The sequence below is a fragment of the Drosophila takahashii genome, chromosome 3R, assembly GCF_030179915.1.
Source record: "Drosophila takahashii strain IR98-3 E-12201 chromosome 3R, DtakHiC1v2, whole genome shotgun sequence".
Classification (NCBI taxonomy): Eukaryota; Metazoa; Arthropoda; class Insecta; order Diptera; family Drosophilidae; genus Drosophila; species Drosophila takahashii.
Genome location: NC_091681.1, coordinates 37514993 through 37529654, shown reverse-complemented (window position 1 = coordinate 37529654; position 14662 = coordinate 37514993). Strand labels below are relative to the sequence as shown.

General features: G+C 42.8%; 5 protein-coding genes across 7 annotated transcripts in view; 3 read left to right on the top strand and 2 right to left on the bottom strand.

The window, feature by feature from the left end:
* Positions 1-1258: 1258 nt before the first annotated feature.
* Positions 1259-4085, top strand: LOC108070086 (E3 ubiquitin-protein ligase RNFT1). The gene is made up of 3 exons (XM_017160411.3): positions 1259-2842; positions 3485-3700; positions 3758-4085. Exons 1-3 carry the CDS (start codon positions 1274-1276, stop codon positions 3989-3991), a joined length of 2019 nt encoding a protein of 672 aa, XP_017015900.2. The 5' UTR covers positions 1259-1273; the 3' UTR covers positions 3992-4085.
* On the bottom strand, positions 4019-4701 carry LOC108070087 (ADP-ribosylation factor-like protein 6-interacting protein 4). The gene is made up of 2 exons (XM_017160412.3): positions 4437-4701; positions 4019-4358 (listed from the first exon to the last, which is right to left on the bottom strand). The coding sequence occupies exons 1-2, from the start codon at positions 4627-4629 to the stop codon at positions 4117-4119; spliced, it is 435 nt and encodes a 144-aa protein (XP_017015901.2). The 5' UTR covers positions 4630-4701; the 3' UTR covers positions 4019-4116.
* A 552-nt stretch (positions 4702-5253) lies between these two features.
* The window catches only part of eIF4EHP (eukaryotic translation initiation factor 4E homologous protein), a 54951-nt gene continuing 45542 nt past the window's right edge, over positions 5254-14662 (top strand). The window contains exons 1-2 of one of the 3 annotated variants that reach the window (XM_070217149.1): positions 5254-5767; positions 6907-7366. In XM_070217149.1, the coding sequence (XP_070073250.1) occupies positions 5730-5767; positions 6907-7366 (498 nt within the window). In that variant the 5' untranslated portion in view covers positions 5254-5729. The remainder of the gene's footprint in view (positions 5768-6906; positions 7367-14662) is intronic. The other 2 variants (XM_017160373.3, XM_017160374.3) reach the window with 2 other exon arrangements.
* LOC108070057 (UV excision repair protein RAD23 homolog A) lies at positions 5892-6858 on the bottom strand. The gene has a single exon (XM_017160372.3). It carries the CDS (start codon positions 6779-6781, stop codon positions 5933-5935), a length of 849 nt encoding a protein of 282 aa, XP_017015861.2. The 5' UTR covers positions 6782-6858; the 3' UTR covers positions 5892-5932.
* On the top strand, positions 8947-13423 carry Syx1A (Syntaxin 1A). The gene is made up of 2 exons (XM_017160370.3): positions 8947-11071; positions 12690-13423. Exons 1-2 carry the CDS (start codon positions 10200-10202, stop codon positions 12706-12708), a joined length of 891 nt encoding a protein of 296 aa, XP_017015859.1. The 5' UTR covers positions 8947-10199; the 3' UTR covers positions 12709-13423.

Sequence of the window (14662 nt, the reverse complement as noted above, 5' to 3'; positions counted from 1 at the left end):
TGGCAAGGGTTTGTCTTTATACACTTTATTTACCCATTTAATTTAGTATAGCATTTGTTAGCTGCATCTGGCTGAATATTGTTACTTTTTAGTCACTCTCCCGTTGTTCTTTGTTTACATGGACGAACTCAACTGACCTGGCGGGTTGCAAGGGTTTGTCCTTGGTCCTTCGGTGGTGCCTGAATTATCGAAGGTGGTGGTTTTGGCCACGTTTCCAGTTGTTGTGGACGCCTCGGGTTACCAGGCAACGGCTTTGGGTCAGCTTAATTGCGGTTGGTTGGCGGTAACTGAGCCATTTCCATTATCCTTATCAATGGGCCAACGCAGTGCATTTATGAGGGTGGACAGCACTGCTCCGCAAAGCCAAAGAAGAAATTTAAAATTATTTGCATAATTTATGGGGTAGAAAGGCGTTTTTCTTTATCATTCAAGCGTGATAATAAGAACTTGGTTATATTAAAATAAATTAATTCTAATTGGTTATTTTAGTAGCTAAATAATCAGGAATCTGAATATAATTAATAATTTTTAACGTTGAGATAAAGGAGACATTTCTAAATTAAAAAAAAAAAATACAAATTAATATATACAAAATTAAATTACTTAATTATTTAATGCAAACGTAGAAGCTGTTGACTATATTTGCATAATGTCTGATGAAATTTTCGCCCATGAAGATAAGTGCAATGACGAAAAGTATTACTCACATTTAGTTATGTTTATATGAGAGACCAATGCTTTTCTTAATAACATGAAAAAAACATTAAAATGTAGAGGTAGTTTAGTAATTTTTATGGAAAAGATACAAAGGGTAAGGGTTACAACTAAAATAAAAAAACAATTTTAAAATTATTATCATATTACAAATAAGTAACAAGTAAGTAAATGTACTATAACAAAGTACATTTTTATGGGTACAAAAAATGTGGTCCCCCTTCTCAAAGTACTGTGCACGTCCATGTCTCTAAAAAAATGGCGTTTAAAAAGTAACTGAAAGTTCTTGAACATATTCATATTGCACATTGCACTTTTATGTTTAATTTTATTCAAGCTTACCTCGATTGGGAACATGTTATCTTATGTTGTTGGGTTCTTAAGATATTTTTTAATTATACAATGGAATTTTAAATTAAAACCACCTTTCCATGACATCGATGGATATAGTATTAAATAAAATATACTAAAAGAAATACTGAAAATCCCTGGCAAAAATCTCCAAGAACCCGATAACTTAATCGATTTGTTGTTATTGTTGGATGTTGTTTTGTTGAAAATGAACAACAAGGATCCCTATCGCGGCGGCGGAGGAGGAGGAGGAGGAGGAGGCGGTGGCCCCCAGGAGGGCGGTGCATCGGCTGGCGTGTCCATCAGCATCGAGAGCGACGACAATGACTCGACGACGGCGGAGCACGACTACCTGCTGCCCGCCTCCTCGTCGTCGGTGACCTCTGGAGGGGGCGGAGGAGGATTAGGAGGAGCAGGTGGCATCTCCGGGGGATCGGCCAACACGAGCATCAACCTGGACCACGGCTACGTGCCCACGGCAAGGAGCAGCAGCCTGAGCGGCACTGCCCGCCACGGCAACATCCTGTCCACCTTTTTGGCCCGTCAGCGATCCTATACGCCGGCCAGCAACTCCAGCAGCTCCCCGGTGCGCGTAACCACGCAGATGAACCGCCGGCTGCAGCAGTCGCGCAGCATGGGCGCCCATAGCCTGGAGGAGCCTTCAGCAGCCGGTGGGCCAGGAGCATCGCCCGGAACTGCGCCGGGAGTACGGCAAATGGGCTTCTGGCGTGTCAATCTCAACGATGTCTTCTCTTTGTCCACGGCTCCGTCGACCGAGGCACTGCGCTCGTTTATTACACATTCCAATTTCAGGTATCCACCTGCTAATCCTGCTGCTGCTGCTGCTGCCCCGGGAGCACCGGTAGCCCAGCCAGCCGCCAATCCCGTGGACAACTCGCACATACTGCTGAATTCGGTGCCGGAGCCGGTTAGTCCGCTGCGGTTCAGCCGCGGAGGAGCTGGAGCAGCTGGCCCGAGTGGAGCAAGTGGCCCTATGGGCAGGAGCATCTCGCTGCGCGAGGGAGAGATGCGGCACAATCACAGCCTTAACGGAGGACGGCACAATGCCAGCGTCATAGGACTGAACAGCAATCCGGTGGCCTTCGAGGAGCGCGAACCGAACGATAGCCTGGATTTGGGCGAGGATCTGGGCAACGGGGAGAACGGCGGAGGACAAGGAGGCGGCAATCCCCCGGAGCCGCCAGAGAATCCACCCGACGACGAACATCTAATTTCAGACGACATGGTCGTGCAGATCCTCAGCCATTTTGTACGCTATCTGCCGCTGATCTTCATACTGTTCATTAAGTTCATACACGATCATCTGCTGGGCATTTTGGATCTCCTGGTGCTGCAGACGGTGATGTACAATGTCAACCGTTCGGTGCGCAACCAGGTGGCCCGGCTGGCCCAAAAGAACTACGCTGTGATGGTGCGAGATGCTTGCCTTATTTCGGTGGTGGTCGCAGTGCGTCTGTTTTTGGCCCTGCCTCAGCTACCCGATCCCCTGGGTCTCATTGTGCCGCCGCCCAAGAATTACTTTGAACTCACGACGGTCACGTCGCAACAAACGAGCTCCGAGGCCCAGCAGCTGACTGCCTTTCCCACGGAAACCCTCAAAGGCTCCAAGGCCGCCTACGATGCCCTCAAGGTGATTCCCCTGGGCATGCTGCTCTACTACATTGCCGTAAGCGATCTCATCATCAAGCTGCTGACAATGCTGGTCAAACTCATCATCACCATGCTGCCGCACCACTGGATGCGACTCAAAGTGCGGGTGAGTAATGCGCTTCTAGAGGGATCGACGGCCGATAAACATTCCAGAAGATAATAATGCACTTGGGGAAAAGCAGAGTTAGATTAGGGCTAAGCTTTACTGGGTTTAGAACTTTAGGTTCTCTTATCTATAGCTCTTAATTATTTTAGTTTTTTATAGAACCCATTTATAAACTATTTTTATAATTCTTATGAACAGAAATGAATCATTTATTATTTATCAGGCTAAGGAAAAACAAGTTACTTTGAGAAAAACCAGAACCAGAAAGAGGGGAACTCCCTGATCACGTTTAAGTTAACAATTAAGGCAGTTTTGCACACAGAAAAAAAAATGGTAATGGTCAATTTGATATTTTAATTTTAAAGATCAAGCTATTCATATCATTTTGATATGAATAAAGATTATTTTAATCTCTTTTTATATTATTTGCTCTAAAAATACTACATTTGGTATTTTTTATGATATGATAAAATATCATGTTGATACGTTTGGATCTTAAATTGATATGAAATAAGTTAGAAATAACCCTTTTTAAAATCGATTTTTTTTTTTGTCTGTGCATATATTGAGTTCTGTGAAACCATTAAAAATATAAAATTACTTTGGTATTCCCCTAGTAATATTGAGGTTTTCCCATTCCAGGCCCGTCTCTATGTGCTGGTGGAGTACTCTTCTCAGTTCTACCGGGCAGTGACGCCCATTAGCCAGTGGTTCCTGTTTTTGTACGAGTCCTATTCGGGTCTGGAGGTGGTCTCCGGAGGACTCTTCTCTGCGCTCTATCTGGGTGCCAAGATATTCGAGCTGGTGGAGCGCGGCAAGTCGCTGAAAAAAGCCATTGTGACCTTCAGGAAAAATATTGTAAGAGTGTTTAATAATAAGATCTTATTTTCCCATTGCTAAAATAAATTTTTTAAGGACTCTGAGCGACCGCCGACCAAGGACGAGCTGGATGCCGCGGGCGCCCTGTGTCCCATCTGCCATGACGCCTTCAACACGCCCATTGTGCTGGAGTGCGGCCACATCTTCTGTGATGAGTGCGTCCAGACCTGGTTCAAGCGCGAGCAGACCTGCCCGATGTGCCGGGCGAAGGTCAGCGACGATCCCGCCTGGCAGGACGGGAGCACCACCTTCTTCCATCAGTTGTACTAGCTGCGCCACCAAAGAAATTTCCACGGATTTCGCGTGTACATATAGATCGCTAGCTAGCCCTTTGTTTAATTAAACTGACAGTTATTAATTATTACTACAAAGACAAGAATTTATTTGGTTATTTGCTATTTGCGTCGCCTGGCGGCGTCCAGAGATCGGGCCTCGTAGAACTCGCCGTCGCCGCGGGTGGCCTTCTTGTTGATCTCCGCGTGGCGCTCCTTGGTCACGATCTCCTCCAGCACCTCGCTGTCGCCCTTGATGAGGCGCACCCGCCCGGTGACCGGATCGACCTCCCGGCGGATTTGGCTCTGGCGGCGCTGGTACTCCTCGGGAGTCTCCGGTGCATGCGACTTGCTGTTCATCAGTGCTTGAGTTTTGGGGTGGCAGAGTGGGCAGGGTGTTCAGCAAACCTTGATTATATATACAGGGGGGTGTTCTTACGGACCTATTGGTATGGCAAAGTCCTCCTCCTCCTCCTCCTGCTGATTTTGGGTGCCATTCTGAGGTGGCGGCGCTGGCGGAGGGGATTCCTCCTTTTTCCGGCTGTGCTTCTTGGATTTCCGCGACTTGTGCTTCTCCTTGTGCTCCCTCCGCTTTTCCTTGTGCTTTTTCTTTGATTTTTTCTCACTTTTACCCATTTTTTAACCGCTCGCAGGAGAACGTAAACAAACGGTTTTTTGAAGACAAAAAGTCGATAAGCGTATGGGTACTCTGTAAATTATGGGTTTGGGGTGGGTTCTTGTTAGGGTGGGTTTGTGGCAGAGTTTTTTTTAAGTATATAATTGTGTCAATAAAATTATGAAAAAATATAAAAATATTGAAAATTATACCAGTTAATTTTTAAAAAAATTTTGTAAATAAATTTATAAAAATTAACAGTTATCTATTGAAATTTAAAAAAAACACTTCATGATTTACTAACTAAAATCAACAAAATAATAATAATTTTATTCTTAATAGTTTCGAATAATGTAGAGCCTGATATACCCTCCTTCCCAGGGTATTTAAGTAGTGTTAGTTAACGTCAAAGTATCGCTTCGACTTATTATTAGTTATTAATTATTATTATAATTATAATTATAATCTGTTCTACATTCAAATAAACAACAAATTTCCTATGATCCCCATTTGCCTTATTCAAATTCAAAACAGTTCAACTTTTGCGCCAAAAAACTCGAAAAAAAACAGGCCCACAGGGTGATTCGTCGCATATTTAAGAAAATGAAATATATCGATGAATAAATTGACAGCGCCGCGTGGAATGTGGACCGCAAGTGGAACCTATCAGACGCATGTTGTGTTGTGTACAAAAAGAAACGTCAAAACGTCGAGCGAACCAAAACGAAACGGCCGGGTTTAATAAGCAACCCACTGGATAAAAACCGCAAAGGATCAGGCACAGGACACACGATTGTTTACCAGAGAGAGCGAGAGCGGCGGACCCGTAGCGAACCGCTCCCCCAAGAAGCGGCGGCCCCAAAAAATTCGCCCGCAAGAGAATCCACCAAAACCACACACACACACAGACGCACGCTCGGCACACTCACACACACACACACACGCGCGCAACCAAGGAGCAAAAGAAGAATTGCGCCAGAAGAAGCAGCAGCAACTAGAATCTACAGAATCTACGGGAGATCCACAGGTTCTTCTTCTTGCAGCGGTAGAAGCAGCGGCCGAAGGAATCACCAGTAATTACCTAGTAGGATCCAGGATCAGCGGAATCAGCATTGCCAGGATGAGCATGGAGAAAGTAGCCAGCAAGCAGTACGAGTCGTAAGTGGGCAGCGCCACCCACCGCCCACCGTTCACCACCCACCGCCACAGCCAAAAAATCCCCTCCAACAACAAGAGAACTGGGCCAACAGCTCATCTTCTTCACTTTAGGTTCTTCAATTGTTAGGTTATGTTCTGGCTGCCTTTACGTGCGCCCAACTCGCTTTATTCATCCCGAGGCAGCTCCTCCTGCTCCTCCTGCTCCTCCTGCTCCTCCGACTGGCGGAAGAGAATCTCCGCGGCCAGCTGCTCGTTCTTGTCGCAGGCCAAATAAGCCTGCACGGCCATCACTCGATGGAAGCCCAGTGCCTCCAGTCGCTTCACGGCGGCTAATTCTTCGGTTGTGAGTTGAACCTGGGCTTCCACCTCGGAGGTAGCACCTTCGCCACCAAGTAACATGCCCGCAAACTCCTCCCGATGACTCTGAACCGCCGCGTAGGCAGCCGGATCGGTTTCGGCCAGCCTGGCCAGGATTAGCTGCAGCAGCTCGGGATTCTCGCGTATCATTTCACGCACTCGGGCCACGCGAGGATCCCCCATGAGTTGCTGGAGACCCTGCTCCACGGGAGCCTGTTCCTCCTGAGGAATCCCACTAATCAGATACTCAATTGCACGCTCCGGATGATTGAAGCTGGCCTGGAGAGCAGATCGCACCTCCTGCTCGCCATAGCCCATGGCCATGAGATCAAGCACACGCTGCTCATCGGGGGAACCAGAAGGGGTGACCTCTTGAGGCGGTGTGGGCGCCACCTGCTCCTCCGGCTGCTCCGCCTTCTTCACCTGGACTGCCTTCTTGCCCATCAGCACTATGAACTTGTCCTCCGCTATGCGATATTCGCTGAGGGGCAGGGCATCCTCCATGATGCGGCCACTGTAGATCAGCTGCAGGCTCTCCACGGGCAAGGAGACCTCCGGAAGGCTGCCCAGTTGCTCCTTGAGAGCCCTCACATCCTGCGTTTCCTGCATTTCCAAACTAATGGTGCGCTGGTCCAGCATGCGAATAGATAACTTCATTTTTTCTTAGCTTAGAGAGTAGAAAGGCTAGTGAGTTGTGGACTGTGCGGTGACCTAGTGAATCCTATTTTCAATTTTTGATTTCTTTCCCTTGACATACTAATCAAAATGCACACCCGTTTCAGGAAAATCTGGCCAGATCTCGTCGACAGCGACGACAGCGATGTGGAGAACGAGATAGACGTGGACAAGCTGCCGCCGCTGGAGGTGGCGCCCGGCGAGAACCGGCTGCAGCACACATACTGCCTCTGGTTCTCCCGCAAGGGGACGCAGCGGGCGGCCGCCGACTACAGCAAGTCGCTGCACGTGGTCGGCCGGTGCGCCAGCGTGCAGCAGTGGTGGTCGCTCTACTCGCACCTCATCAGGCCCACCGCCTTGAAGCCGTATAGGGAGCTCAGCCTGTTCAAGCAGGGCATCAAGCCGATGTGGGAGGACCCGGCGAACAGCAAGGGCGGCCAGTGGGTGATACGGCTGCGCAAGAACAAGATCGAAAGGGCCTGGGAGAACGTCTGCATGGCGATGCTCGGCGAGCAGTTCCTCGTCGGCGACGAGATATGCGGAATCGTCCTACAGACCAAATATCCGGTGAGTTTTTGAGATTCTTTAGTAAGCCTTTGATAGGGGAAACCATGCCGGGATATCATATATTTTTGCCTCCTGTTTGAATAAGACCCATTTTTTTATAAAAGCTTTTTTAACGTATAAAAATATTTAATTTTTGATAAAAACTTTTATCGAGAATTAATATTGACCTTATGATCAAGCTACAAATAGATATTATTATAAAATCTTCTTATATAAATTAAATAATATTTGCTTTTTAAATATTTATTTATTAAATTCTTCAAACTAATAAGTAACCTAAATATTTTCAATTAAAAATCACCTAAAAAGGAGGTTTTGATTGAATAGTAAATTTTAAATCTTTTTCAAAGATATTTCTTGAAATATTAAACGTGATATTATAATTAAGAAACCCCTTTATATATTTAAAATTTTAAGTTAAAGTTCTTATTGGAAAGAAGGGAATTTTTAAATTTAAAAATTGACCAGTGTTGCGCAACGTTTCACAGGGCCTCACAACCCTGTATTACTTAATTTTTGTATTTATTTATAAATGCCGCATATACACGTATATATTATTGCATTTAGCGGCCTATTTGCAAGTTCCTTTCAGCTCGCGATTCGCTTAAACAAAAGTGCCGGTCGCGTTGCGTTTCATTCATAAATACTCTCGCGCATGACGTTTCCCAGTTCGAATGGGATCCACAAACAAACCCGTGCTGATTGTTGTTGCTGTTGATGGGGGCTGACGTAATGGATGCAATGTGCCGGCATTTTTAGCACATTTCGTCAGGCGTTTTCGGGTCATTTCTGCGGTAATTGACAGCAAAAGTGAAAACACGAAAATGCCGAGCAAAAGAGAAAACAAAAAGCACAACCACTTGCAATTATAATTATTTACAAAATTGTAATAGTTAAAATGAAGGTGAAAGGTCTAAACAATACAGCTTGATTACATAAAGAACCTAATATATTTTTAATGCGCAGACTTTAGAAATATTAGGAAATGTGCAAACCAAAAAAAAGGAATATTTCAGGCATATTTTTTAAAAATGAATGTAAGGATACTAAATAATATCCTGCTCCGTTTTGATAATTTAAAATACCAATTTATAACATATACCACACAAATAGAGTGTAGCAGCGCCCGCGCTCTCTTCACACGTTCCACATGCTAATACACCCACATAAACACTTGTTCAGCAAATCAAGAGATGTTAAGAGAGAGAAAGTGAGAGCTCTTCCAATTGGAATCGCGAGGGCTGAACTGGTTTGAGTCTCCGCTCAGTACTGACTAATATCTCATGCACTTTAAAAAATAATTACTGCTTTTCTATAAGAACAATTTACACAATAAAAAACATTACTAACTTATAATTATAAAACATTAAACTAATAGATTTGAAAGTAGCTAAAAATAAACATGAACATCAAAGGCTTCCAATCAGTTCTCTTGCTGAATTGGACTGGTAAAGAACTTTGCTAACTCATGGAATTTCCAATATGTACGGTATTTTTTTCTACACACTTAGTATATTTTTGAGTTTTTTTGAGCGAGCCGGAAGGTATTACACCGACGGTCGCTCTGCGGTCATACTCGAAAATTGTTTGCCCGCGCGAGGTGCTGCGTTCGTTTCGCTCGCATTCAAAAACACAAAAACCTTCAGCCGCCGGGAAAGATCGCGAAATAATTTCCTGTTTTTCGCGAAAAAATTAGCAAAAATATTGCCCACACATTGGCTTCAGAAAAATACGGAGAATGTGCGGGTGAAACAATAGGCGACAACAACAAATCGTGTGCCAGCCCAGACAGCCAGTGTGCTAGAGCGAGAAAGTGGTCGTGCGTCCCTCTCCAACACACACACACACTGTGAATCGCCGCCGACGACGCGTACGCAACAAACGAAAATAAAACGCAAGCGAAAAGGAGAGAAATAACGCCCACCGTAACACCCCCCGCGAACAAGAAGAAGAAGCTGAAGCAGAAGCAGAGAAAGACGAAGAAGCAGCAGCAAAAGCAGACGGCAGAATTGGAGCTTTGCGCAGAAATCGATTTTTTTGCCCATTTTAAGAGATTTTCGGTAGCCTCTCCCACTGCCGAAAATCGTTTATCGCCCCAGCGTGTGCGTGTGTGTGCGTCCGTGTGTGTGCCGTGCGCCAGTGCGAAAGTGAAACAAACAAATACAACAAGCGGCAAAGATTAAAATTATATGGACGTTGTATTTTTATTAAAAAAACCAGTGAGTCAGAAATAACAAAAAAAAAGAATTAATTCAGCAGCAGCTTTAGCTTTTTAGCTGCTGGCATTGAAGAGGTGCTCTGCCGCAGTCGACGTCGCTGCCGCCGCCCGCAACACGCGCTCTCTTTGCCTCTCTCATTCTTTCCACTCTCCCCGTTGAGCGAAATAACACCACACCACACACTCAAAAAGCAAAAAAATAAAACAACATAATATTATTAACCAAAAAACGCCAGCCAAAGTGCCAGTTAAGTTAAAATTATACACTAAAAGTAAACCGAAAAGAGAGAGCTGCCAGCCAAAAGCGGAAAATCAATAAAAGGTCTCTCTTGCAAAAGTGGGAAAAACGTGCAAACAAGTTAAAAAGCAAAGCAAAAAAGCTGCAAAAAGGAAAAACTCCGCGCGCGCGTTTACACGTGTGGTTTATGTGTGTGCGTGTTTAACGTTTAACTGCTAATCGCAAAAACGCAATCTGCGAAAACCGCGCAACGAAAGCTTACGTAAAGCTTACGGAAACCAAACCTTCAAAAACGAAGTAAAAAAAAAAACTATAAACAATAAAATCCCATAGAAAACCCCTTCAAAAACCCCTTAAAAAACCCCCCTACAACAAAGATGACTAAAGACAGATTAGCCGCTCTCCATGCCGCCCAATCCGACGACGAGGAGGAGACGGAGGTGGCCGTCAATGTGGATGGCCATGATTCCTACATGGACGACTTCTTCGCCCAGGTGGAGGAGATTCGCGGCATGATCGACAAGGTGCAGGACAACGTGGAGGAGGTCAAGAAGAAGCACTCGGCCATCCTGTCCGCCCCGCAAACGGACGAGAAGACCAAGCAGGAGCTCGAGGATCTGATGGCCGATATCAAGAAGAATGCCAATCGCGTAAGGGGCAAACTCAAGGGCATCGAGCAGAATATCGAACAGGAGGAGCAGCAGAACAAGTCATCGGCGGATCTGAGGATCCGAAAGACCCAGCACTCGACATTGTCCCGGAAATTCGTCGAGGTGATGACCGAATACAATCGCACGCAGACCGATTATCGGGAGCGTTGCAAGGGAAGGATACAGCGTCAGCTGGAGATCACTGGGCGGCCAACCAACGATGATGAGCTGGAGAAGATGCTGGAGGAGGGCAACTCGTCCGTATTCACGCAGGGCATCATCATGGAGACACAGCAGGCCAAACAGACGCTGGCGGACATCGAGGCCCGGCATCAGGACATCATGAAGCTGGAGACTTCGATCAAGGAGCTGCACGACATGTTCATGGACATGGCCATGCTGGTGGAGTCGCAGGGCGAGATGATCGATCGCATTGAGTACCATGTGGAGCACGCTATGGACTATGTGCAGACGGCAACTCAGGACACCAAGAAGGCGCTCAAGTACCAGAGTAAAGCCCGACGAAAGAAGATCATGATACTGATCTGCCTCACTGTGCTGGGCATCTTAGCGGCCTCATATGTTAGCAGTTATTTCATGTAAATCTCGAATGCAATTACTTACAAACTACACTACACTACATACACTCAACTTACACTCACACATAATCTCATTGTCAAGACCCGACCTTATATAGGATGTTGCGCAACCCACCCAGAGAAATTGCAGAAGACAAAATCGAAACTTAAACTGTAAGAGACCGCAACCAGTGAACCCCCGATAACAAAAAAAAAAAAGCACACGAAATTAGGGCTCGATTACACCAATTATAGCTAATATATATAGAGAAAAACATGTATGGTTAGTAAGAACGAGAGTCTCAAGTCCCCAGAGTCTATCCCTATATACACACACACACATGAAACTCAAGTTATAGCTACCAGAATATTTAGTACTTGTAAACAACAAATTGCTAATTGAAAATATATTAAATTAAAAATAAAAATGAGAAGGAGAAGGAGTAAAGAGAAGAAAAAAACACAAAACTACAAGAAAAGTAATTGCAAAAAAAGAAAACATGAAATTTTATTGATTATTGTTATAATGCGAAGCAAAAAAAACGAGAATTATAATAAAAAAAGAAAGGAACACTCCAACTCACACTTACACTCATTGCAAATGCTTTGCAGGAAGAAGAGGAGAATGAAAATCTTGTTGATTTCCTCGTTTTTCCAACTTTGAAAATGCATTTAGTTTTTTGTTCGTTCAACTAGTTTAGTTTTCTCCTGTTAAAAACTCACACTTAAAGTAGCCCCATCACCCACACACTCACTCACTCACACCGATGATGAAAAAGAGGAAGAGAAAGATGCAACAAATCTCTAGTTAACTTTTGAATATTTATTATAAAAAGATTGTTTATTATACGAGATAATAACTATATTGACTATTTACTATAATGCTATTTACTTAACATGTTCATATTTATTGAATGCATATAATATATATATAAATTATACAAAAACCACACAGCATATATATTATACAAATATAAAACTAGATAAATAGCTAACTCGGACATTCTCAATGAAGATGATAAAGCGAAAACGAAATAAACATGAAAACCCAACCGAACCGAAGCTCTAAAAGTTGAGGAAGTTGATGGAATGCTGACTTTAAAAGGGGTAAACAATTCAATCACACACTCGCATATATATACAGCTTCAAATTAATCGGTAAACTGTTAAATTTAAAGTTGATTATTCAGTTTTTTTCTTTCTTTGTTGCGCAAACAATTGGACAAGTTTTTTTGTTGTTTTTTTTGTTATTTGACTTCCCTAAAAACAAGTTTTGTATGTTGTTTTTCGTTTTGTAATCGCCAGAAAAGTTAACAGAAATTAATGGATTTCGATTTTAGCTATGATTTCATTTCTCACACTCACACACACGCAACTCACAAACACACACACACTCTTTAATACTTTTTCTTTCTTGATTAACCTAATTTATTTTTCCTTTCTTTCCTCCCCCCACCGCCCCCTCACATCCCAAAAACTAACAATCGGAATGCAAATTCAAATATATCTATGTATTCCTCATACATAACCCAACAAAAAATATTCTCTGGCATGCGGCTGTAAAAAAAATCAATTTAACAAAAATAATTCAAACCAATCAACTTTTCTGCACTCACAAATGAACTAAAAAACCACATAGAATCCAAGCAAGCAAGTAGCATGCTCATCAAGGCCTATAATCTGCATTATCTACACACATTTTGTAGTACAATAATTCAGACAATGCAAAATCATTATATAATACTTATAAATAATGTGTATGAGTTCTTGAGAATTATTGTGATTAAGATACACACGGAGAAATGCTTTCGCTTTTAAGTAGGAAATGCTATTTTGTTAATATGCACCAATACAAACTCAAACTCACGCGAATTGGTGAATTTCTATTTTGATTAGTATTAAAATTACAATTACCACCTGCAAATGTCAGACCTGCATTATGTGCACGTTTTTTATTCGTTAATTCACCTTTTGATCTTTTGAACGAGCGCAAAAAGAAAACCCGAAAACTGCAACGACAACAGCAACAACAACAACAATCAGCACGTTTCCACCACAAAAATGCAACCAACAACAAAAAACCCAGTTAACACACCGCGTTTTAGTGAAAAGAAAAGCGAGCGAAAATTGCGAAAAACATAAAACGTAAAACGACTTCGTATTATGTCAATCAATCAAACTGCAATTTAATTTCAAACCACAAAAATGCAATCTAAAAAGCCCGAAAAAAATCAAAATAAAAAAACGCGACTCCGCCCTGCCACGCCCTCTCGTCTTCTATGGGAAGTTCCAGGCCGGGTTCCAGTTTTCCAGACCGCCAGCTTCCAGCGAAATACAAAAAACAGCTGCAATGCTCCATTCCCACGCGCTGAGGTGAGTAATACGCAATAATTATTCAACATTTAGCATTCTTTTTATCGGCAATTCCCGCAATTACTCTCTCTACGCTACGCCAAAGTTTCCCTCGTGACTTGTCGCACTGGCCAGCATTGAAAAATCGCCGAAGGTCGCGTTTCCATGTCCTCGAATGTCCTCCGAACACCCCAATCTCCTCCCCTTTTCAAATTCCTCCCTCTTCTATTAATGAATTCGTGCCCTTTGTGTTGTGACATTTCGAGTTTCAAGAGTGCGAAAAGCGAAACAGAGGGAGCGATAAAGAGACGGCCAAACAAGATCTTGGCAAACGAATGAAGCAAAACAAAGAAAGGCTAATTATAGCCGATACCCTATAGAGAGGGGTACTTGGGTATAATGTACTTGAAAAATTTCTGAACCATTTTAGATCAGCGTCTACTAAAAATATAATGAAAAAACTTTGGAACTACTCGGGTAAAGAATAGATATTCAAGGTTGTAGTGGTCCAGAGATCTATTACCATATAAAAGATCCTCTAAAAGATTTGGTTCCTCAATGATTTCCAATTGTTAGAGTTCTATGGTAATAGATCCTCTAAAAGATTTAAAATCTCATCGATTTCCAATAGTTAACATTTTTTTAATTAACAGTAGTGCCAACTTTTTCCTATTTCTCATATGAATGTCATGTTCTATTTGTTCTTCTCGTCGTAGCTTTCATTCGCTATCTGTCGTTCGGCTCTTTTCATCTTACTGTCATTAAAAAAAATGTTTAATTAATACACACTCTCTCAAACTAAATGGGATATGGACAATTGACGAGTTAATGAATATTTATAGTACAATAATTATAAAAAGTTCTCTCTTTCTACTTAATTACATTATTAAACGATTGAGCAGTTAGCTTAGCTAATTGTTTTATTTTACGTGAATTAAAGTGACTGCACTCGATTTGTCATAAATTACGGATGCTGCATAAAGCTCTAATTCAAATGATGCCTCATTCGTGTATTTTTGCAGCTTCGTCATACAAATGAATTCAAACAAAGTTATGGCACTTATTTTCTCATTTCGTCTTTTTATTTGTTACTTATAACGAAAACATCTTTCCGTTGATGATCTCATAGGATTTTTTGGGTTGAAAAAAATATATGTGGAAGCCCAGTTTCTGAGTACGTTTTGCAAGTATGTATTTTTAAAGCTTTCTCAAGTATTTATCTTGTTATAATATCGCCAGCTGTGAAATATTTCAACAATT

Excerpts from the sequence above, each read along its gene's own strand:
- LOC108070057 (XM_017160372.3), bottom strand. The coding sequence starts at position 6,781 with ATGAAGTTATCTATTCGCATGCTGGACCAGCGCACCATTAGTTTGGAA.
- LOC108070087 (XM_017160412.3), bottom strand. The coding sequence starts at position 4,629 with ATGGGTAAAAGTGAGAAAAAATCAAAGAAAAAGCACAAGGAAAAGCGG. Across the intron at positions 4,359-4,436 it reads GGACTTTGCCATACCAATAG|CACTGATGAACAGCAAGTCG; the intron begins GTCCGTAAGAAC and ends CCAAAACTCAAG.
- Syx1A (XM_017160370.3), top strand. The coding sequence starts at position 10,200 with ATGACTAAAGACAGATTAGCCGCTCTCCATGCCGCCCAATCCGACGAC.
- LOC108070086 (XM_017160411.3), top strand. The coding sequence starts at position 1,274 with ATGAACAACAAGGATCCCTATCGCGGCGGCGGAGGAGGAGGAGGAGGA. Across the intron at positions 2,843-3,484 it reads GGATGCGACTCAAAGTGCGG|GCCCGTCTCTATGTGCTGGT; the intron begins GTGAGTAATGCG and ends TTCCCATTCCAG. Across the intron at positions 3,701-3,757 it reads TGACCTTCAGGAAAAATATT|GACTCTGAGCGACCGCCGAC; the intron begins GTAAGAGTGTTT and ends AAATTTTTTAAG.